The following is a 25,865-nucleotide window of genomic DNA, read 5'->3' on the forward strand; positions in this document are numbered from 1 at the left end:
GGCATTAATCCACCGAGCTTTGCACTCAAACACTTTCTCTTTTTTTATATAAAGAGGTGTTATCTGTGGGTGGTTTTTAGCAGTTAGGGCCTATTACACGATATGGAATGTTTTATGTAGGTAGTATAGCCATTATGATTCCAGGCCAGAGTGAAATGTACACTTGCCCTAAATAAACCATGTTCCATATTTAACATTTATACAAAATAACAGAAATATGTGCGGTTACGAGGTAAGGTAGTTTTCTGAACGGTTTGGATCTGAACTGACTTGGTGGTTTATTTACATAGGAAGAACACTGGAGGTTAAAACTCTGAGGGAGAGAAAAAAATTTGTGTTATTTCTCCCTCCCCACAAAAAAAGCTGTTATTCTGCCCGGGTGCTGTTTCGCAACTCAAAGGAGAGAACCGGATTTCTCAGAGCAATTTTCTTAGTTTATTTCCCCGTCTCAACAGACAAATATGGAACGGGCAGGTTAAACTAACAATGCCTTACATGCCACATTAATTCTGATTACAACCTCTCACTTTTGGTTATTTGAAAATGAAATAATCTCCAAAATATCACTATTTTTATAACAAGTCATAGAAAGTTGGTTGCAATTTCAGTTTTTTGTGGTTAAACTCAAATATACTAATTGATAAAAATAAAAAAAATCGATTAAATGTTTACAAAATGTATAATCTTTGTAAATGATATCATAAATAGGACTGGTGGAGTTATGTCACACATACAGCTAACAAACATACATGGAAATTTCTGCTCTACCCAAAATTACAACCAACTAATTGCAGCATTACCGCAAAAATGTTTTACAGTGTTGATAGCATGATGGCGCCGACAGAGATGGTTGCCTCGCTTTGAGCTCTTAGGAAACTATCCAGTATTTGTTTTTTTATGTATTATTTCTAACATTGTTACCCCAGGAAATCTTAAGTCTTATTACATACAGCCTGGAAGAACTATTGGATATATGAGCAACGTCAACTTACCAACATTACGACCAGGAATACGACTTTCCCGAAGCGGATCCTCTGTTCGGACCACCACCCAGGACAATGGATCTAATTCCAGTAGTCGAACCAAAACAACGGCGCCGCAGTAGGGGCAGACGAAGCGGCCACCTGGTCAGGCTCTGTAGACGTGCACATTGCCCACCACTCTCGAGTATACTACTAGCCAATGTCCAGTCTCTTGACAACAAGGTAGACGAAATTCGAGCAAGGGTTGCCTTCCAGAGAAACATCAGAGATTGTAACATTCTCTGTTTCACAGAAACATAGCTCTCTCGGGATACGTTGTCGAAATCGGTTCAGCCACCGGGCTTCTCCATGCATCGCACCGACAGAGATAAACACCACTCTGGGAAGAGGAAGGGCGGGGGTGTATCCTTGATGATTAACAGCTCATGGTGTAATCATAACATCATACAGGAACTCAAGTCCTACTGCTCATCCCACCTAGAATTCCTTACAATCAAATGCCGGCCATATTACCTTCCAAGAGAATTATTGTCAGTTATAGTCACAGGTGTACATTCCCCCTCAAGCAGACACCAAGACGGCCATCAAGGAACTTCACTGGACTATATGCAAACTGGAAACCATATATCCTGAGGCTGCATTTACCGTAGCTGGGGATTTTAACAAAGCAAATTTGAGAACAAGGCTACCTAAATTCTACCAGCATATTGATTGCGCTACGCGCATGGGCAGTATCCTCGACCACTGCTTCTCTAACTTCCGCGATGCACAAAGCCCTCCCCCGCCCTTCGAGAAATCCTACCACGACACCATCTTTCTCCTACCGTCTAATGGCAGAAACTCAAACAGGATGTACCAGTGATGAGAACCATTCAACACTGGTCAGACCAATTGGAAGCCACGCTTCAAGATTCGTTTGATTACGCAGACTGGAATATGTTCATGTCAGCCTCAGAGAACAACATCGACCTATACGCTGCCTCGGTGAGTGCATTTATAAAGAAGTGCATTGAAGATGTTGTACCCACTGTGACTATTAAAACCTACCCTAACCAGAAACCGTGGATGGATGGTGGCATTCGTGCAAAACTGAGAGCGCGATCCACCGCATTTAACCATGGAAAGAGGTCTGGGAATATGACTGAATATAAACAGTGTAGTTATTCCCTTTGCAAGGCAATCAAAGAAGCGAAATGCCAGTACAGGGACAAGGTGGAGTAGCAATTAAACGGCTCAAAGACGAGACGTATGTAGCAGGGTCTACAGGAAATCACGGACTACAAAAAGAAAACCAGCCATGTCACGGACAACGACTTCATGCTTCCAAACAAACTAAACACTTTCTTTGCCCGCTTTGAGGATAATACAGTGCCACCGTTGCGGCCCGTTAACAGTGCCACCATTGTGGCCCGCTAACCCCGCCCTGTGCAATTGGGTCCTGGACTTTCTGACGGGCCGCCCCCAGGTGGTGATGGTAGTAAACAACATCTCCACTTCGCTTACCCTCAACACTGGGGCCCCACAAGGGTGCGTGCTCAGCCTCCTCCTGTTCACCAACGACTGCGTGGCCATGCACACCTCCAACTCAATCATCAAGTTTGCAGACGACACAACAGTAGTGGGCTTGATTACCAACAACGACGAGACAGCCTACAGGGAGAAGGTGAGGGCACTCGGAGTGTGGTGTCAGGAAAACAACCTCTCACTCAACGTCAACAAAACAAAAGAGATGATCATGGACTTCAGGAAACAGCAGAGGGAGCACCCCCCTAACCACATCGACAGGACAGTAGTGGAGAGGGTGGAAAGTTTTAAGTTCCTCGGCGTACACATCACAGACAAACTGAAATGGTCCACCCACACAGACAGTGTGGTGAAGAAGGCGCAACAGCACCTCTTCAACCTCTGGAGGCTGAAGAAATTTGGCTTGTCACCCAAAACCCTGACAAACTTTTACAGATGCACAATCGAGAGCATCCTGTCGGGCTGTATCACAGCCTGGTACGGCAACTGCACCACCCTCAACCGCAAGACTCTCCAGAGGGTGGTGCGGTCTGCACAACACATCACCGGTGGAAAACTACCTGCCCTCCATGACACCTACAGCACCCGATGTCACAGGAAGGCCAAAAAGATCATCAAGGACATCAACCACCCGAGCCACTGCCTGTTCACACATCTTCCATCCAGAAGGCGAGGTCAGTACAGGTGTATCAAGGCCATCAGACTGCTAAACAGCAATCAATAACTCAGAGAGGCTGCTGCCTACATTGAGACCCAATCACTGGCCACTTTAATAAATGGATCACTAGTCACTTTATACAATGCAACTATAAATAATGCCACTTTAATAATGTTTACATATCTTACATTTATCATATCACATGTACATACTGTATTTTATTTATAATGTTTACATATCTTACATTACTCATATCACATGTATATACTGTATTTATACCATCTATTGCACCTTGCCTAAGCCGCTCGGCCATCGCTCATCCATATACTTACATGTACATACTCTCATTCACCCCTTTAGATTTTTGTGTATTAGGTAGTCGTTGGGGATTGTTAGATTACTTGTTAGATATTACTGCACTGTCGGAACTAGAAGCACAAGCATTTCGCTACACTCGCATTAACATCTGCTAACCATGTGTATGTGAAAAATTTGATTTGATTTGAAAATGGAAGAGGAAGGGAGAAAAAGTAAGGAACTTGTCTGTCGGCCTTGCATTAAAGACCAAAATAGGTTAAAGAAAATTGTGATAAATAAAAAAGTATACCAGTTTCCTTTTAAGGACCAAAAAATTGACAGCTGTGCCATATAGACTGCAAAACAGTTGGTAAGATGTTTTTGATGTACTGATTCCATGCACATAGTTTATGAACTGATACGCAATATAACGCCAGAACGTGATAAATATGGGGATACAACCTTCCCAGCTCTAAAGATTTTGTCATTAGTCATTAGATCATTTATTTTGGTACTGTGCATATGTAGCTTGTTTTTGGTTACAGATCGAGGAACGGCTGAAGAATTGCAACATTTACCTGGAGCTAGCTCTGGAAATAGCACTACTGGGTGATTTGAAAAGTCATAGTCAATCGATCAATAACATAATAATACTTATAGCAAAAATATTTATCTTTAATTTACAATCTGTAGAAACTATGAGAATAGAAAGGTTTAGAACTTTTGTTAAACATCACAGCACAGTTGAAAAATGTATGGCAAATAGAGATAGATGGGAGGGGTTGAATGGAGCTGAAGGGTGGGACTAATAACAACAAGATAACTAATGTAAAATATACTTTGTCCATAAAATGTATATAGGTTCAGAACTTTTGTGAAACAGCAGTTAAAAATATATGGCAAATAGAAATCAAACTGGATGGACATCAGAAATAGATGGGAGAGGTTGAGGAAGGAATAAAAACAAACAAAATATAACTATTGTAAAATAGATTGTGTCTGTAAAATGTATATAGTATGTATAAGCTGGAAGTAGAAGCCTACGTGTTGTTGTTCATTAGTTTACTCCAATTAGGGGAGGAGTGGTAGGGTTAGTGGAAAATAATAAAGGAAAATATGTTTAAAAAATATATGTATGTATCTCTTTATTTGGTTACTACATGATTCCATATGTGTTATTCCATAGTTTTGATGTCTTCACTATTATTCTATAATGTAGAAAATAGTCAAAATAGTAAAAACCCTTGAATGAGTAGGTGTGTCCAAACTTTTGACTGGTACTGTATATATTTACAAAAAAAAGATATGGGGGATTGGAAATGATGCAGACAATTACACTGATGGAAGCTACAACCTGCAATATTAAAGCTGATCTACCCCCTAAAATTAAAAAATGCCTTCATTGCAGTCTATTGAATAGTAAGGGAGGGACCGATTGTATTTTGTAGTATTGGTTTTAATCCAGTCTATTGAATAGTAAGGAACCATCTGTATATATAGAGGATGTTTATAAGCAGCAGTCTATAGAAAATAAGGAGAGCAGCTGTAAGGGACTGACCTCTAGAGGTTGCTTATGCAGTCTATTGTTTGGCTGCTGAATCTACTATCAACCATGAGGAAAGGGAACTCTCTAAAGGGAGAGCACTGATTCTAAAGGTCCAATATGGACCATACATCAGGTTCGCCTATCAGTGATTGTGTCTGGCGTTGATATCATTACTCATATCACAGACGCTCAGTGCAGCGCAGGCTTAGTCAGGACTTAGTCTCTCTGTGATTTGCAATGCAAAGACAGACTTATCTGGTGCCGGGCCGTGCGTCCATTGCTCTAACCGCTCCCCGCTATTAAACAGAGGGAGATTTGTCTATCTGTCTGTCTGGGCCATATTTCATTGATCCACACGCCCACGGCCGAGGGGAACAGCCGTCGTTATGGTTACCATGCCAATTACTGTGACAGAACCGGGGGCGGGCAGAGGGGGCTGGCCGAGGGGACACTCTGACACAGATGGCTGTTTCAGAGCACTGCTGCCCTATCGCCAGAGACCGAGAGAGACCGAGAGAGAGAGAGAGAGAGAGAGAGAGACCAATGTGGTGCTCTGATTCCTTACACTCCTTTTCTCCCCAACTCCCCTCACCAAACTGACCAAATCTTCTCACCTCTCTTTGGTGGATTTTAAGTATTTGTTTGGGTCTGTACTGTCTCTGTGACAGTGTCATGATGATTAACAGTTCTACATCCATGAAGTGAATGAACTCTCCTCTGTGTATTAAGTCATCCCCTCAGACTCATTCTTTCTTATGTCACACACACACACACACATACACAAACACAAACAAACGTGATTGCATTCCCTTGCCAAAGCCAAGGTCAGGGAAGGGGGAGTAACTCCCAGACCATAATCAATTTGTTTTCCTCTTCCAGAGTTCCGGTCAGGCTTGTAGAGAAGGGGGTTTAGCTGGTACTTAGCACAGTCTTGGAAAGCAGCATATCACTCAGCTCATTTTAATATCATTCCAATTCATAAAACCAGCTGTCATTTAATCTGAGTCATTATCTTACACTAGATGAATATTGTATATGAGACCGTAATGCACTCTCCTAAATCAGCACAGTCTCATATCACTACTCAGACATGTCTAATCAATCAGGAAGTGAGGAAGGGGGTGGGGGTGAGGGTGAGGGAGGGAGAAGTGATTGTGACCGATATATAGCAGATTTGCCTCCTTCCTGTGGATCCCCAACTCGTAAAACGACTCTATTCACTCACCCGGTCCATCCCTCATTCCAAACTCCTTCCGTATCTCCCTCTACCCTCTTACACCCCAAAACCTTTAACCTCCATTCCACACCCATCCACCGCTCACCCCAATTCCCTCTCTGCTAACCCACCCACCCTAACCAACCCAGTCTCTTGGGCTAGCCCCCTACTCCGGATGGAGAATAATGACCCCTTTCCCACTAGCTGTAATTACAGTCTCTCTCTCTCTCTCTGTATGTGTGTGTGTGTGTGTGTGTGTGTGTGTGTGTGTGTGTGTGTGTGTGTGTGTGTGTGTGTGTGTGTGTGTGTGTCACTGTGTGTGTGTGTGTCACTGTGTGTCACTGTGTTTGCATGTGTGTCACAGTGTGTGTGCCACTGTGTGTCACTGTGTTTGCATGTGTGTCACAGTGTGTGTGCCACTGTGTGTGTGCGTGTGTGTCACTGTGTGTGTGTGTGTCACTCTGCCCTCTCTCCCAGTGGGGTTAAGTCTCAGGTCAGGAGGGACATGGATGCCATATGAGACCCAATTTGTCACATAGACAGACAGACACTGTCATATGCATTTTCCATTCTGCATTACAATGGCAAAAGGCTAGGTTCCATATGCACCACACTATTTGGCCTTTCAGACACTTCACATCCAAGAATTGCATTGACTTTTTGACAAACGATCGATATCTTAGCATTAGGCCTCCTCCATTAATATGCTCTAACTCTAACATACACAATGCACTGAAATACTTGGGAGAGAAATACAGTGCAAATGCAGGTCACATATCCCTCATAACACAGCCTAACAATGGTTAAGCACTTCCACTTTGAGTTGTGGCTCTCTAAACTCATTAAGAAGGCTACTGATGGGACCGAGCAGGGTTTTGCTCTCCTCTATTCTCCTCACACCTAAAAGACAGCGTCCTTGTTCCCACAGGAAAGTCTGGCATCGGGCCCTGCCCTCTCTGCATCTCTTAGTCCAATTTCTCAAAGACCCCTGAGAGACTGTAATTGGCTGTGTGCCAATCTCCCCCTACCTTCCCTCATTTCTAAAACACACAATCCATCCCCCCTCCAACCCCACTGCCATCCCCCTCCACGGTCTACAAGTCCGTTGCTGTGATCGTTCTTGATCTACCCCCCAACGCTCCACCCATTTTTTACCACCACCCCGCCCTCCCCATCCATGCCTGACATACAATAGCCCATATAGCAGTGGTCCACTGGGGTTCCCTGACTAGGGTCCGCTCTCCTCCACACCCACCCAGCACCAACTCTACTAGTGTGTGAGCCACCAAGGCATAGAGAAGAGTTTAATTTGGGAGAAAGGGGGTGGCATAAGGAGAGTGAGAAGGGGCCCAGACCCACTGGCCTACTTTCACTGAGGGCCTGGGGAGGCAGGGGAGAGGGATGGCGCGGGGGGTGGGGGGACCTGTCATGATGATAATGGTCATGTTAACAGAAGCCCCGGGCGAGAGCCTGGAATGAGAGGGTGGCCCGGTGGAACTGGGTGTGGTAGTGTGGTGGGACTCCAGAGACAGAGTAGAGAGGGGATCTATTAAATCTAGGCTACTTCATGGTGAGAGGCTCTAAATCAACCCCTGTGGTAAAATTAATATAGACAAGAGGAGTGGAGAGGAGAGGCCACTTCATGATAATCACAAGTGGACACGGCTGACAATTATAGCGGAGCTGAAGAGGAGGGTGTCAAAACACATTTCAACAGGGAACGATAATATCTGTTGACTATTTCCTCTAGACTCTACCATCAGACCACAAAGCAATCAAAAAGCTCCTGAAGGCAGACCTTGGACCTACCTTGATACACTATACTCCCACTGCAGCCGAGGTCTTCTACATGGCAAAGCAAATAGTCAGCTGCAGACTGCAGTGTAAGATGGATGGATGGGTGGACCACCGAGTCGGACACCTTCCTGTGTCGGAGACCCTCGATTGAAGATAGGGGTGAGGCTGGTCATGCCTGTGTGTTCGTGTGTTCGTGTGTGTGTGTGTGGGGGGGGGGGGGGGGGTTGGGGGGGTCAAGGCATCCACCAACTGTCTACTTATGCCATAAAATCCTTATTCCTGCGCTCTGTATTATGCTAATTTGTGCAGGGTAACTCTATCCCCTCCCCCTGCGGCCTGCGCTCCTCTTTTGTTTTTGGGCACACTCCCGTACCCCAAGGGGTTCTCTCATACACCCTCGGGGCCAATTCTTCCCCAATACGCCCTGAGGGTGTTCTTCTAGGGGAGAGGCTAGTGTAATAGCCAAGTCAGTATCGCATTCACACATATTCACTAGAGCGCGTATATGTGTGTTAGATTAGAAGAGCTTAGTGAATGCTTATAATGACACTGGTCCAACTCTCCATGTCACAGAATCAGTGTCAGAGCGTCAGCTCAGAGGGGTGGGTATCCTCCATTTCCTTGGCGATAGCCAGAGCAGATTTCCTGAGAAGAAACAAACACATTTCTTCCACAAACACCCATCTTCAGTCTTGAAAACATAAAGGTGGGTGGCTTTTAATGAACTCTTTGCCTCTGCTCCATCTCTCCTATTCTCTCAAAGACGTCAGGTCTGGTCCATAGAGCCATATTTCAGCTGCTTCCGGCCTCCTATTAATACCCAGCTAGGGTTGTGTTGCGGTAAACAGGATACAGCGCTGGACTGTAATTCAATAGAGGGAAGGAGCTGCGGAGAGCATTAGGGAGCTTGCTGAGGGAGAGGGGGCAGCCTGGGAGTCAGATTCAAGATGGCATTGGTTAGGAGTGAGAAGGCCAAGCAGGGGTGAGATGACTATAATACCCTTGACAGTCTAGAGCTGCCCTTGCTGTATGGCCTTACCTTTCTGCCCTTAACTTCTGAGGATGGCTGGGGGCAAGAAACATGTCTTGTTGTTTGGCTCTGAAGTAGGGACATGATCCTAAATCATGTGTTAAAGGTCTAAAATCACAGAACGGGGAGAGGGAAGGTATAGTGTTGCTCACAACAAGAGTGTAGGAGTGTGGTAGGGTGTAAGGCTATCTGTTTCCCTGTATCGGTTAGGGTGTGTGGGTGTAAACTAAACTACTGTATCTCAAGTTGCCTGGAGCACTTGGCAGAGAGCATAAACAGAGTTTGAGGGGGATCCGATGATAGAGTTAATCCACACACTCTAATAAAAGGAACAATGCAGGCGAGAGTCAAAACACACACACACACACACATTTATACAACACACACGTTTATATAACACACACGTTTATATAACACACGCGTTTGGAGAAACAGTATCACATAACCAGCCAAAGCACTGAGAAGCATTTACTCTTCACAAGGTGGAGAACAGAATCACTACATAACCAAGTGACTTGGGTTACTTAATTCAGTGAGTTAGTATAGTGCAGTATAGTGCAGATCGTATGTATCGGTAAGTGAATCTAAAAGTACCCAGTGTCTAGCCGAAAACCAGTGAAAGTCATGGGACTAACTCAGTGGAGGCTGTTAAGTTGAGGATGGCTGATAATAATGGCTGGAATGGAGCAAATTGAAGGGCATCAAACACATGGAAACCATGTGTTTGATCTATTTGATACCATTCCGCTGATTCCGCTCCAGCCATTACCACGAGCCCCTTCTCCCCAATTAAGGTGCCACCAACATCCTGTGGACGAACTAGCCTTTCTCTCTCAGAATATGTGTAATAATAATCATCAGCACAATCATTGTGATATAGGACACATTACAGAGAGAAAATTAAGAAACACCAGTTGGATACAAAATGTGCTGAAGAATACATTCTGTGGTGAAGACAAAACGTCTAGCCTAATCAGCTAGTTGAGAAATGGACTGAATGTGATGACGGAGAAAAAAAGAATAACAGGACAGGGAGGAGGAGAGGAGGAGGAGAGGGGAAGGAGTGGACCCAGGAGTCCTGTGTGGCTCAGTTGGCAGAGCATGGTGCTTGCAACGCCAGAGTTCTGGTTTCGATTCTGTTTGGCACCAGTACGAAAAAGTATGAAAATGTATGCACTCACTACTGTATGTCGCTCTGGATAAGAGCGTCTACTAAATCAGGGTTTCCCAAGCTCGGGTCCTGGGGTCCCCACCTGGATGCACGTTTTGCTTTTTGCCCTAGCACTAAACAGCTGATTCAAATCACCAACTCATCATCGAGCTTTGATTATTTGAATCAGCCGTGTAGTGCTAGCGCAAAAACATTGGGTGATTTGTGTTGAGGCATTAATGAAGGTGATGAGTGGAGGAGGCAGGAGAATGTCAGCCGTACACATAGAGACCAGAGCTCTTCTGTTGGAGTCGTGACAGAGGACCTCAGTCCAGCGATGATGACCTCATCCTCTACTTATAGACTGATCTGGCTATAGTGCTCCACTAACAGAAGTGGAAAAATGACCCTGCTGGGCCACCGTACTGCTACTCTTAATGCACTGTGACTGGATTAATTAATTCAGAGCTGCCTCAATCTAATGTCCAAACAAGTAATCACTATTCCCCACACACACACACACACATTTTGGGTCTTTGTGCCCTCCTGAATCCCAAGGGTACTCCGGGTGGGTGAGGATGTATTTATGTATGTATGTATTATGTACAATGTATTTTTATAAATAACAGCTGGTGCACGATATCTAAGTAAAGTATCTCATGATAAGCTGTAGACCACACTATCTACCTAGAGAGTTTTAATCTGTATTTTTCGTAGCTGTTTACATACCACCACAGACTCTGGCTGTGTAGGACAGTACGACAGCATTGAATAAACTGTATTTTGCCATAAGCAAACAAGAAAACGCTCTCACCCAGAGGCAGCCCTCCTAGTAGCCGGGGACATTAATGCAGAGCAACTTAAATCCGTATTACCAAATTTCTATCAGAATGTTAAATGTGCAACCAGAGGAGAAAAAAAAACTCAGGACCACCTTTACGTCACACACAGAGATGCATACAAAGCTCTCCCTCGCCCTCCATTTGTCAAATCTGACCATAATTCTATCCTCCTGATTCCTGCTTACAAGCAAAAATGAAAGCAGGAAGCACCAGTGATTAGATAATTGAAAAAGTGGTCAGATGAAGCAGATGCTAAGCTACAGGACTGTTTTGCTAGCACAGACTGGAATATGTTCTGGGATTCCTGCGATGGCATTGAGGAGTACACCACATCAGTCATTGGCTTCATCAATAAGTGCATCGATGACGTCGTCCCCACAGTGACCGTACGTACATACCCAAACCAGAAGCCATGGATTACAGCCAACATCCGCACTGAGCTAAAGGCTAGACCTGCCACTTTCAAGGAGTGGGACTCTAACCTCGGAAGCTTATAAGAAATCCCACTATGCCCTCCGACGAACCATCAAACAGGCAAAGCATCAATACAGGACTAAGATCGAATCGTACTACATCGAGCTCTGACGCTCATCGGATGTGGCAGGGCTTGCAAACCATTACAGACTACAAAGGGAAGCACAGCCGAGAGCTGCCCAGTGACACGAGCCAACCAGACGAGCTATACTACTTCTATGCTCGCTTCGAGGAAAATAACAATGAAACATGCATTAGAGCAGCAGCTGTTCCAGAAGACTGTGTGATCACGCTCTCCGCAGCCGATGTGAGTAAGACCATTAAAGAGGTCAACATTCACAAGGCCGCAGGGCCAGACGGGGCCCCTCAGGGGTGCGATGACACAACAGTGGTAGGCCTGATCACCGACTACGACGAAACAGCTTATAGGGAGGAGGTCAGAGACCTGGCCATGTGGTGCTAAAAACTAATTTTTTCACAATTCCAGACATTTAATCCCAGTAAAAATTCCTTGTTTTAGGTCAGTTAGGATCACCACTTTATTTTACTGCTTTTCTTTAATTACTTGTTACTTTTATTTCTTATTCTTATCCATATATTTTTTAACTGCACTGTTGGTTAGGTGCTCGTAAGTAAGCATTTCACTGTAAGGTCTACACCTGTTGTATTCAGCGCATGTGACTAATAAAATTGTATTTTATTTTATAACTCCAAATTGCTGTTATCCTCAGGCTAACGCCCTCCGAAAGCTGAATACAGCTAATATGGCCCATGCTCTAATCTGAGGTTCATACTGCACTAGAGAGGCTAGATGCAGGTCGGGAATTAACCCACTCTAGGGCGGCATCGAGAGAAGTAGCAGTCTCAACTGGGCATATGTTTAGAAACGGTGGCTGAAGTGAGTAAAGAAAAAAACTGAACTTCTACGACACCAAGTCTGACAGGACTGAGGACAGGGTCAGCGAGAGTTGGCCAGGGAGAGGGATCGTGACGAGACACAGGTAAGCCGCTTGATCTACATTTTACATTTTTACATTTTAGTCATTTAGCAGACACTCTTATCCAGAGTGACTTACAGTAGTGAATGCATACATTTCATCCAATTTCATACATATTTTTTTTTTTTTTTCTGTGCTGATCTCTGATCTGACGTGGCGAGAAACCTCCCCATTGCAGTCAATGATGACATCATCCTGCATACAATGGTAAAGGGGCAGTCCATCTCCACATGGCGTCCAGCATGTGTGTTGCACTATAGGCCAGAGAGGTTATCGAACAGACAGCTACCCTGGAAAGCTAAGAGAGACATACCAAGCACCCGAAATTCAAAACCTTTGCCCTTGCTGATGTCATGCCTGCTGTCTCCCAAAGTCACAACAGTTCACCAGCTTCCCTGTCTAACCCTCTCCCAACCAGAGACTCACCCACACCAAACCTCATAACTGAAGGGAAACAAACACAGCTGCTTCCCCTCCTACACCACCCAGCCACCTTGGCCCTGTGGACTGCTTCACTAACCCGCAGCTCCTGTTTCAATACAGCCAACAAACAACCCAAAGCCCTTCACTGTACAGTACCTCAGACTTAAACACCCAAACATATGCTTGATCTGTGATGAATACAGCCTGCTGATCTTTTATCCATCATTGAGGGAAGAAACAAAAGCCCTTAAAGTTATTAAGCTTTAACAGAAGTTGGTCTTATTCAAATTTGGGTGAGATTGGGATCTTTTTGTTTGTATAATCCAAGCCACCATATGGTCACTCGGTCCAAATGACTGTAGTTACACCAGATTCACAAGGGCCTCCCTTGACATGAACCTCTGACTCAAGTTACACAAATCTAGAGTGGAACTCCTTCCTGAAGTACACTATATATACAAAAGTATGTGGACAGCCCTTCAAATTAGTGGATTTGGCCATTTCAGCCACACCCGCTGCTGAAAGATGTATAAAATCAAGCACACAGCCATGCAATCTCTATAGACAAACATTAGCAGTAGAATGGCCTTACTGAAGAGCTCAGTGACTATCAACGTGGCACCGTCAAAGGATGCCACATTTCCAACAAGTCAGTTCATCAAATGTCTGCCCTGCTAGAGCTGCCCCGGTCAACTGTAAGTGCTGTTATTGTGAAGTGGAAACGTCTAGGAGCAACAATGGCTCAGCCGGGAAGTGGTAGGCCACACAAGCTCACAGAATGGGACCGCTGCGTGCTGAAGCGTGTAACACTCACTACCGAGTTCCAAAATGCCTCTGGAAGCAACGTCAGCACAAGAACTGTTCGTCTGGAGCTTCATGAAATGGGTTTCCATGGCCGAGCAGCCTAAGATCCTAAGATCACAATGCTCAATGCCAAGCGCTGGCTGGAGTGGTATAAAGCTCGACGCCATTGGACTCTGGAGCAGTGGAAACACATTCTCTGGAGTGATGAATCAAGCTTCACCATCTGGACTAATCTGTGTTTGGCGGATGCCAGGAGAACGCTACCTGCCACAATGCATAGTGCCCACTGTAACTGGTAGAGGAGGAATAATGGTCTGGGGATGTTTTTCATAGTTTGAAATAGGCCCCTTAGTTCCAGTGAAGGGAAATCTTAACGCTACAGCATACAATGCCACTCTAGACGATTCTGTGGTTCCAACTTTGTGGCAACAGTTTGGGGAAGGCCCTTTTCTGTTTCAGCATTACAATGCCTCCGTGCACAAAGCGTGGTCCATACAGAAATGGTTTATAGAGATCATTGTGGAAGAACTTGACTGGTGTGCACAGAGCTCTGACCTCAACCCCATTGAACACATTTAGGATGAATTGGAACGCCGACTGCGAGCCAGGCCTAATCGCCCAACATCAGTGCCCAACCTCACTAATGCTCTTGTGGCTGAATGGAAGCAAGTCCCCACAGCAATGTTTCAACATCTAGTGGAAAGCCTTCCCAGAAGAGTGAAGGCTGTTATAGCAGCAAAGGGGGGCCAACTCCATATCAATGCCCATGATTTTGGAATGAGAGGTTCGATGAGCAGGTGTCCACATACTTTTGGTCATGTAGTGTATGTATTTTTGAAACATTGCCGACAATGCTTTCTGCTCTACTGCCTTATGGAACCACACATCGTCTGTCTGCATTAATCCCAGCTAGCCCATTCCATGGGACACCAGAGTAGCAGGACAGACCCAGTGGAGACATACAGACGTTGGAGTAGAAGGGAACAAGTGCCGGTAGAGCACCAGGCAGGGGAGGGCAGGGAAGCACCAGGGCAGCAGCAACCAGGCAGGCACTCTTTTCCCTGGGCTGAGTGTCGCCCGGGTCCTGGCCTTGCTCCCAGACATCCATAAGCCCTGAGCACAGCGGCTGGGATTCATCCTCTTAGACCAAGAAGGGAGAGGATTTGGGACTTTATTTAGTGCCATTTAGAAAAGATTACCCCTTAATTGCGGAGCGGGTGTCCAGCACAGGGCCGCCAGATATGAAAGGAACGGTTAAAATACCCTCTAAAACAATATGGGGAGGGGGTGTGGGGATCCCAAAGTACATAGTTTAGAGAAGCATCCATATCAACCACACATGGTCTGGTGGCTCCAGGGAGGGAGGCCCTGCCAATCACTGACCAACCCCACTATTAGAGCGCCATATTGGGGCAAACACCCCAGACAAACACCCCCCTACTAGAGCCCAATCCAACCGTGGGACTACAACAATCAAACTGAGGATGACTTTAGGACATCTCTTCCCTTACAAGGGAGCAAATGTACTGTGTTATCCTATTTTTAAAAGGCATCTAATAGATAGGGCTGTGACGTTCATGGAATTTTGTCAGCCTGTGATTGTCAAGCAAATAACTGACGGTTTCACGGTAATTGACCGGTAATTAACAAACCCATTTAGCATCTCCTGGCTTCAACACAAGCCACTGATGCAGACCTTTGGAACATCTACATTTTAAAAAAGTCTAATAAATCCATGTAATATAACCTACACCTTCACAATAAATCCATTACTTATTTTAGACAGGTTTAAAGAAACATGATATGAAGAAAATGTAGTCTATTTCAGAAGAACAGAACAGCATACTCTGAGTTGTCCTTATGTTAGGTCCTGATCTGGCTATGCCAAATGGCTGTTGGGTACACTATTTCATTTAGAATACAGGATTTGCTTAGAATTCCGTGGCATTATTTTATATTATTTTATAGTATGAAGAATACAATTGAACAAAGCTGAATAAAATAGAAAGGATATTTTCTCCAAATGATTTCTAATGGAGTGTGCACATGCGGCTATTCTGTGTTGAGCGTTAACAAAGAAACAGGTCCTCCTATATTCTTAATTTAGAGTTATTTATGTAACTTTAGTTGTTCTACAAACGTCGGGCTATATGTTTGGATTTTTAATACATGGTAAGGCTGCATGATGCGACTCTAATGATGACTTGAAAAAAGTTTTTTGTTTTATTGCCGACCTGTACACACTTTATCAGTCTCTCATTCACAATTTGAAAAGTACTTGATAACAATGCGCACGCAGCAGTAGGATATAAGCACAAATGTTCCATTAGTGGAAAATAATACTATCAAAAGTGACCGCAAATGCGATAATGCATGTAATGCTTTTATTATAAAGGTGCATTTTTATGGTGAAAAGTACCTTCACCAAACTTGAAATTCACACGCTGCTTATGTATCCCAGTTAGACTCTACACCCCTTGTAAAGCAGAGTAATGTGCTTAATTTTAAGAAGTTATTTGGCTACTTTCTTTGTGATACAAACCTTATCAAAACATATAGGCCTATGGGCTAGGCTACATGAGGTGTGCAACTATGATTTGAAAAAGTTACAAAAAAAGGGCATTGCTTCTTGCTTTAAACTGGGCATAATTCACAAGTGATAATATATCATTCACAAGTGATATGCTAATATTGTCACCCATCAGACTCTTCTTGATTTAATCTTGTCTTTAAAAATACAGTTGAAGTCGGAAGTTTACATACACCTTAGCCAAATACATTTAAACTCCTGACATTTAATCCTAGTAAAAATTCCCGGTCTTATGTCAGTTAGGATCACCACTTTATTTTAAGAATGTGAAATGTCAGAATAATAGTAGAGAGAATTATTTATTTCAGCTTTTATTTCTTTCATCACATTCCCAGTGGGTCAGAAGTTTACATACACCCAATAAGTATTTGGTAGCATTGGTAGCATTGTTTAACTTGGGTCAAACGTTTTGCGTAGTCTACCACAAGCTTCCCACAATAAATTAGGTGAATTATGGCCCATTCCTCCTGACAAAAGCTGGTGTAACTGAGTCAGGTTTCTAGGCCTCCTTTGCTCGCACACGCTTTTTCAGTTCTGCCCACACATTTTCTGTAGGATTGAGGTCAGGGCTTTGTGATGGTCACTCCAATACCTTGACTTTGTTGTGCTTAAGCCATTTTGCCACAACTTTGGAAGTATGCTTGGGGTCATTGTCCATTTGGAAGACCCATTTGCGACCAAGCTTTAACTTTCTGACTGATGTCTTGAGATGTTGCTTCAATATATCCACATCATTTTCCTACCTCATGATGCCATCTATTTTGTGAAGTGCACCAGTCCCTCCTGCAGCAAAAGCACCCCCACAACATGATGCTGCCACCCCATGCTTCACAGTTGGGATGGTGTTCTTCGGCTTGCAAGCCTCCCCCTTTTTCCTCCAAACATCGTGGTCATCATGGCCAAACAGTTCTATTTCTGTTTCATCAGCCCAGAGGTCAATTCTCCAAAAAGTACGATCTTTGTCCCCATGTGCAGTTGCAAACCGTAGTTTGGCTTTATTATGGCGGTTTGGGGGCAGTGGCTTCTTCCTTGCTGAGTGGCCTTTCAGGTTATGTCGATATAGGACTTGTTTTACTGTGGATATAGATACTTTCTAACCTGTTTCCTCCAGCATCTTCACAAGGTCCTTTGCTGTTGTTCTGGGATTGATTTGCACTTTTCACACCAAAGTACGTTCCTCTCTAGGAGGCAGAACGAGTCTCCTTCCTGAGCGCTATGATGGCTGTGTGGTCCCATGGTGTTTACACTTGCATACTATTGTTTGTACAGATGAACGTGGTACCTTCAGGCATTTGGAAATTGCTCCCAAGGATGAACCAGACTTGTGGAGGTCTACAATTTTTTTTCTTAGGTCTTGGCTGATTTCTTTTGATTTTCCCATGATGTCAAGCAAAGAGGCACTGAGTTTGAAGGTAGGCCTTGAAGTACATCCACAGGTACACCTCCAATTGACTCAAATGATGTCAATTAGCCTATCAGAAGCTTCTAAAGCCATGACATAATTTTCTGAATTTTCCAAGCTGTTTAAAGTGTGTATGACCCACTGGAATTGTGATACAGTGAATTATAAATTAAATAATCTGTCTAAACAATTGTTGGAAAAATTACTTGTGTCATGCAAAGTAGGATGTCCTAACTGACTTGCCAAAACTATAGCTTGTTAACAAGAAATTTGTGTAGTGGTTGCAAAACGAGTTTTAATGACTCCAACCTAAGTGTATGTAAACTTTCGACTTAAACTGTATACGTTATATTCTTCAAGACTCAATGGGTATATATTATTAATTTATAAGAAAATATGTTATGTAGCAACTGCTGATTGCTCCTTTAATGAATAACAACCAACATACAAATTGATTAAGAGGCTCCTCAAACTGGTTAGGATGCAAACGAGGGTTTTGACCTTAAGTGTACGTAAACTTCCGACTTCAACCGTACTAAATAATATATGTGTGAAATTTGTTTTGATTTAGATTGGACAATTATCAAAAAATACATTTACATTTTTTTATTTAACCTTCATTTAACTAGGCAAGTCAGTTAAGAACAAATTCTTATTTACAATGACGGCCTAGGAACAGTGGGTTAACTGCCTTGTTCAGGGGCAGAACGACAGATTTTTTTACTTGTCACCTCGGGGATTCAAACTGAGAACCTTTCATTTACTGCCCCAACCCTCAAACCACTAGGCTACCTGCACTTAAATAGCAAATGGAGGACGCGTTTCCTGTGGTTCATCTTCATGCCAGCCAGGTAGGCTATACTCCTGTTGTAAAGATAATCAATGTGCTAAATATATTCTTAATATTAGGAAAGTTGAGAAATAAATATAGTAGGCCTAGCCTATAGAAAGCTGATGGGATCCTCCTCTTTTTAATAGAGGCCATCACTCTGTTTTCTTGCGCAATTGCATAGCCTATAGAAATGTTGCGCAACATGAGCTCATGGTATCTCATGAAGTGTTTGATTAGATTTTCGATTACATTAGCATTGTTGTCAGAGTGATTAGAGGGATAATGGAGTCCTGAGTACCAGGCAGTTAGCAAGTTGGTAGTCTACTAAAGACTATCAGCAGCATCAGAGCTTGGAGAAGCCTAATTACCGTGACTAAACTGCCTTCATGACTCATGACTGCCGGTGTGGCGGTAATACGGTCACCACAACAGCCCTAATCCTAGGGGTTTGACACAACGAACACAGTGGAGGGGTTTAAAGTCACACCTAACATCTTTGTTAAAGGACATATAGATATGTGCTTTAGCGATCTGGCATTTAAAAAGGGACAAAGTCCTTACAAATACAGCCACAATGGGACCTCTCTCAATCTCTCCTGAAGTCATTCCTCTGTGTTCTGGGAGCGTTTGACGCTCCCTTCATCTTTGACACCCAAGACCTGTTAACTCTATCGGGCTTAGGCACACAAAGGCCAGCGAGCCGAGCACAGAGTGCCCAGTTCTTCTGAGTTTAACTGTGTTTAGCCTCCGATTGTCAGGGAGAATTCCACAGCCTGATGCACAGCTGCTGGAGAGAGAGGGAGCGAGAAAAAGAGGGAGAGAGGGAGGGGGCGTGACTGAATGGCTATAGTGTGTTCTCTGACACTCTCCACAATGTCACAAGAACTCAGAGAACACTGACCTTTGTCATGACAACAGTAGTGTGTGTGTGTTGACTAACAGCATTGGAGAGAAACAAAGAAAAAGATGTGGAAAGAGAAGGCTATGGAATGTTCTATGGGCCCGTTGTCTGCTCCCACAAAAATCTGAGAATGCTGTCATCTTTATGGCCACCCGGGCAACCTCGTGACAATCGGTTCCACAGGCCTGAGAGAGGCCCAGAGCATTAGATTTGCTACATGTAACAGCACCATTTGCTTGAGATTATGTCACATGCAACATTGCATCCTAGTTGTGTAACACCAGTCTCAACATTCACAACAAGACAGATATTCCACAGTCTCAGTGAAGTTACCCCTAACCACTGTTTTATTTCCCTGTAATAGTTATGGTTAAAATGGGTTTTGAGGAAACCTCAATTTCCAGCCCAGTGATAAACGATACCTGGAAGGATGGCATCACGAGACTATGGGGTTAAAGTAATCTAATCCTGGATCTGTGGTTGGGGACTCCCACGAGTCACAAGAACAGATAAAGAAAGGTGTGGCACATGATGTCTTTGCTGAGTGGTTTAAATTAAGAATATAAACAACAGCTGTGGGGGCTGGAGTCTGTAAACCTGTGATATCATCAACTGGTAAGGTGAAGGTGTATTATAATATCATTAACTTGTCATTTGAAGTTGTACTGTTAATGGTAAAGAGGCTAAAGTCCACAGTCTTATCATCATAAGGTGGAGAGTATAGCAGCCTAATCACGTTATAGGACTAAGGAGGATTGTGCTAAACCTGCTCATATAAACCTACGCTTTGACAGCAGGTTTACCTTGTGTTTTGATAGGATCTTATCATTGGAGATGAAGGAGAGGAAAAAAAAGGAAACGAGGAGAGGAATCCATTTTAATTTATCGAGAAGCACCCTAGGACACCCCAGAGGAGCCGGGGGCCAAGTGACCTAGGATGTAGGTCTAACAAGCCAACAGATGGACACTATAATCCAAGATAGCCGTAGCAGCTATTTTGGCTATCAATGGGCTATCAATGGGTAGCAACAGTCAACAAACAGTAAGTGCCCTCTAACCCCTGAAAGGTGTGGTAAGATTGGGGGAGGGGGAAAGTTGGCCTGCCAACGGTCCACTCACTTAGAAACAATGACAAGTGTCAAAGCAAAGCCAAACAGAGAGGTTGTGACCTTATGTTACAGTAACATGTAAGGGGAGGGTGAGAGACCCAAGGAATGATAATATACCAACAGTAGGAATCTAAAGCCTGAGCAGTATGTTAGTATGGGAGCAGCATGTCAGGGTGACTAGCAAGTAGCAGGGCAGGATTCCTAGAATACTGGCTACTAGAAAATCTGGAACAACAAGAGGGAAATAACATGTAAGGAATCAGTGTATAGAAAGATATAGAAAGACAGAAAATATCCTCAGAATATACAATATCAAATCTATCCATAGAATAGCCTCCATCCATGGATGGTCTCTGATGATTCACTGTATGTGTGCCATTCTGCAGCAGCAGGTAGCTGTAAAGCCTTAATTTGCAGAGCAGCAGCCTCAGTCACACACTCACAGTCACACTGGTAGAAACACCTGCTGGGAAGGCAGCATGCCGGATTCTCAAATTAAGGCAAAGATCTGTGCTGTTACTAGGCAACAGACTAGGCAACAGCACAGAGATGAATTCCTCCAATTTATTGCACTGCCTCCCAAGTGGTGTTGACTAGCGCGTGTGTGTGCGTGTGTGTGTCCTCTTCTGCAGTTTGTCCTTCCCTGCCCCCGGGGTTAGACCTACTCCAGTTTAAAGGGCAACTGGACTTTGCTCAATGCCAACAATGATTTCTGGCCTGCTTTTTCCCACCCAGATTAGGGTCAAAAGAGTAACATCTGTCCTTTTAACACACAACAAACTTGAATTATGTGCACACGCAGAGACGAACACAGGGTCCAATGTTGGACAGACAGTGATGTGTAAATCTCCCAGAGAGGACAACCAAACATGGTATTCACCATTGTAAATAGTAGCCAGGTACAGCTATGTAATAACCATCTCCAGAGACAATGGTCATCCAACATTTACCTGACTAGACAGTAGTCCATCAGTCCTAACAACCCCTAGAGACAAAGGACAGGCAACATTCTGTTTGTATAAGTCAGCTAGACCATTTTACCAGTCGCCAAAGTTGCTGTTAATGGTGCTTCCTTAACTCAGCACACAGTGGCAGGCCAATAGAAATTGACAGAAGTACTATAATGACATGAGTGCACTGTACTTCTACAGGCCATCTGAGTTAATAGTGTGTTTCAGCAGAATAACATCTCACCCTCTTCTATTACAGATTATTCTATTCAGGCATCCTGTACAAAATGAAATATGAAGAAATGTTTTGTTATTATTGTATTGTATTATTGTATTTTCTGTGGATATCATCCACTGAGATAAGGTTTATTTTTAGATTTATTTTTTCTTCTGGGGGTGCTGCAGCACCCTCAGCACCCATACCCATACTTCCTGCGGCTATGCATCGAGGGCAGTCATTAAAATATCAATTCAATTTGGCACACAGCAAACGGATCCAGGCATGACTCTATGGAAATCTCAATATCCACTATAGTCTCACAAATGGCAACCCGACAAACAATTAACTGATTTCCTGGTGGACAAGTCTCAATGATCATCAAACCAGAATTGCTCAAACAAACGGTGGATATTAGACATTTGTTCATTCAAAACACAATTTTCCGTGACTAACCAACGAGTCATCACCAACTTGGTAAGTCAGACAAAAATGCAATGATTCAGGCTGTTTTTTTTTAAACAATAGTCTGCTTCGAAAAGTGGAAGAAAAACAAAAGCACCCCTATAATTATCTTGAAGCAATCAGTTTACCCTATTCTTGCTCTATCGCTGTCAGTCTGTTTCCTCTATTCAGGAGTTTTCCATGTTATTCTGAGATACTGGCCAAAGGAAAGCATGGGAACACAGAGCAGAGGCTGCTGAGAAAGCACTCTAAAAACCCAGCCACTAACCACAGAGAGCGGTAGAGAGAGCGGTAGAGAGAGCGATAGAGAGAGCGGTAGAGAGAGCGGTAGAGAGAGTGGTAGAGAGAGCGGTAGAGAGAGCGGTAGAGAGAGCGGTAGAGAGAGAGAGAGAGAGAGAAAGATAGGTAGAGAGATAGAGAGATAGAGATGCAACAGTGAGGGGGAGAAAGAGGGAGAAGAGACAGAGGAAAGGGACGACAGAGAGAAACAATGTGTTTATTGCCTTAAGCTTTTACTGTGTTATATCTGTTCAGCCAAGGGTCCCTCTCCCTTTTTCTCTGCCTCCCTCCTCTCGCTGCCTCATTCCTCATCCCACTCACATATTTACAGACCCAAGGGAGCTGTCATCATAGGGTACCCAGCCCACTGAGCCATGATGATTGGTCTGTTCTAGTCATGTGGGAGGTAACAGGGAAGTAAAATCTCAGAGATAGGTTCCACATAGCAGGAAGTGACTCATCCAGGCCATGCAGTGAATCTCTGGGGAGAAATCTCAGTGCAAAAAAAGGACATGCCCCTTTTCTACCAAACTGCTCTGGGACACGTAAGCTGTTCAGCAGCTGCAGCAGTTCACTCTGACTCCCTACCCTACTTCTTACCCCACTCTCCTTCTTTCCTAATCAAAATCACAAGGCTGCTGAAACCTCTGCCAGGAAAAGGAAGGTAGAACTAGGACTGGCGTGTTACATTTAAGTGGGAAAGGGGTTTTCACAGTTTGGAAAGACAGACCAGTCCTTTATCCTGTCTCCCTGCCCTAACATTCCTCCCATTCCTGAATGGTCAAAACTCATTTTGTTTCCTCTGTGAGTAGGTTACTCATCCTTCCTCTTTTTCAGGCGGGAACTTTCAAAATTCAAAAACCACATGCCCGCCTCTTTTTCAAACCAGACTGGAAATACCAGATAATTAAGGTCCTCTGGTTTGAGAAACTACTTTACTAAGAGTATTGTCAAAATTGGCATTAGAGAGGACTTATGTGTGTTTAAATGAGGGATAAAATGATATCAACCAAAAGCAATTGAGTGAATGACCACTTTTTTTTATCAGTTACACATTAATAGAAAGAGTGGCAGTGGATAACCATTACTCAGATACATTAGTGAAGATATAATGTTCAGCATGTCAGATAACTCATCTTCATCCTCATTGGAGTAAGCCTATAATATTTCAGCAGTGCAATATACACTGAACAAAAATATAAACACAACATGTAAAGTTTTGGTCCCATGTTTCATGAGCTGAAATAAAAGATTCCAGAAATGTTTCATACCCACAAAAACCTTATTTCTCTCAAATTATGTCCACAAATATGTTTACAGCCCTGTTAGTCAGCATTTCTCCTTTGCCAAGATAATCCATCCCCCTGAAAGGTGTGGTATATCAAGAAGCTGATTAAACAGCATGACCATTACACAGGTGCACCTTGTGCTGGGGACAATAAAAAGCCATGCTAAAATGTGCCGTTTTGTCACACAACTTTTGATGGAGCGTGCAATTGGCGTGCTGACTGCAGGAATCTCCACCAGATCTGTTGCCAGATAATTTTATGTTAATTTCTCTTCCATAAGCACCTCCAGTGTCATTTTAGAGAATTTGGCAGCAAGTCCAACCGGCCACTCAACCACAGACCACGTGTATGGTGTCGTGTGGGTGAGCGTTTGCTGATGTCAAAGTTGTCAACAGAGTGCCCCATGGTGGCGGTGGGGTTATGATATAGGGCAGGCATAAACTACGGACAATGACCACAATTGCATTTTATCAATGGCAATTTGAACGCACAGATACTGTGACGAGATTCTGAGGCCCATTGTGGTGCTATTCATCCGCCGACATCACCTTATGTTTTAGCATGATAATGCACAGCTCCATGTCGCAAAGATCTGTATGCAAATCCTGGAAGCTGAAAATTACAACATTCCACAGGCCACAATCAACAGTCTGCCAGCCCGTATGCAAAGGATGTGTGTCGTGCTGCATGATGCAAATGGTGGTCACACCAGATACTGACTGGTTTTCTGATCCACGGCCAAGGTATCTGTGACCAACATATGCATATCTGTATTCCCAGTCGTGAAATCCATAGAATAGGGCCTAATGCATTTTTTCAATTGACTGATTTTATTTCAACTGTAACTCAGTAAAATCTTTTAAATTGTTAGATGTTGCGTTTATATTTTTGTTCAGTATATTTGAGTTTACATTTCAAATCCCACAGCAAATGACAATACACAACAAACACTGTATGGGCATGGAAAAAACAGAACGCATGTCTCTAACCCCAATATCTTAAATTAGAAAAAGCTAATTCCACAGCAGCTTGGCAAGATATTACGAAGCCTATAGCTAGAAGGGGTAGTATGGCAATAATATAAATTCACCCTGAAAGGGGAATCATTGATAGAACATAAGGCAAAGTTACAAGTACTTCATTACACCCCCCCCCCCCCCCCCCCCCCCCCACACACACCAAAACATTTATGGAATTTTATAGCAGTTTAAATGTATATTTCAATTTCATACAGCAAATACACACCGTTAAAAGACTACAACGTACCTCTTTGAGCATGTCCAGTTCCTGGCGCACGGTCTCGTATTCGATCTCCAGGTCGTCATACTGATGTTTAAGCTGCTGCTTCTCCTCCAGCACTGCCAGCCCGTACTCCGCCGCCTGGATCTTCTCATGGGTGGTCTCACTCAGCTCCCGGGAAATGCGCTCTATCTCGGCTCGCAGACACTCCGGTTCGGCCTCTAGCACGAGCATCGTTTCAGAATAGCGCTGCTCCTCCACGGACATACTGTGGATGTTGGTGATGGATCAACCTTGGCCGATGCGCCAGCTAATCCTACGACGAGGGGATGAGACGGCTTCAAGCGGGTCCAATCTTGAAGGATCGAGGAGAACCCTTTCGTTTTAATAGATTATTAGATTCTTCTGTATTTGAACTGCATGATCGGTACTCTTGCGTTTCTCGTTGCCACTTTGGGTATTGCGTTTTCGGTCATGAAGCTGTGGTTTCTTTATTTCTTCCGACAGGAGAGGCTTGCCTGTTATCCCTACAACTGCTCCATGACTGCAGTTCCTTTGCCCTTCGCCTCTCCCCGGCTGCTCAGAGCGATTGGGGAGAAGCTGTCTAGCGCTGTCAGATCACTCAGCTGAGAGAACCAGAAGATAAGAATGGTGGTTGAAGGGAAATGTAGTACCACAAACGCCAATGCAAAGATGTCAGGGAAATGCACTCATATCCCATCAGGCATTGTGTGCAGGCTAGTCTAAGGTGAAACGTGTGGAACACGGAAGCGGCATTTTATTTTCAAAGGAATGGGTCAAGAAAAGATTTGGTCACTGTGCATCTCGTGCCATCTGTCGGTTATTTCTG

General features: G+C 43.8%; 1 protein-coding gene across 2 annotated transcripts in view; it reads right to left on the reverse strand.

Moving 5' to 3' along the window:
- The window catches only part of LOC115166126 (protein bicaudal D homolog 2), a 73,331-nt gene extending 47,692 nt beyond the window's left edge, over positions 1–25,639 (reverse strand). For both annotated transcript variants that reach the window (XM_029719845.1, XM_029719844.1), the window contains exon 1: positions 25,043–25,639. In XM_029719845.1, coding sequence (XP_029575705.1) covers positions 25,043–25,282 — 240 coding nt within the window. In that variant the 5' untranslated portion in view covers positions 25,283–25,639. The remainder of the gene's footprint in view (positions 1–25,042) is intronic.
- Positions 25,640–25,865: the final 226 nt, after the last annotated feature.

Source organism: Salmo trutta, chromosome 28 (genome assembly GCF_901001165.1).
Source record: "Salmo trutta chromosome 28, fSalTru1.1, whole genome shotgun sequence".
In the NCBI taxonomy this organism is placed as follows: Eukaryota; Metazoa; Chordata; class Actinopteri; order Salmoniformes; family Salmonidae; genus Salmo; species Salmo trutta.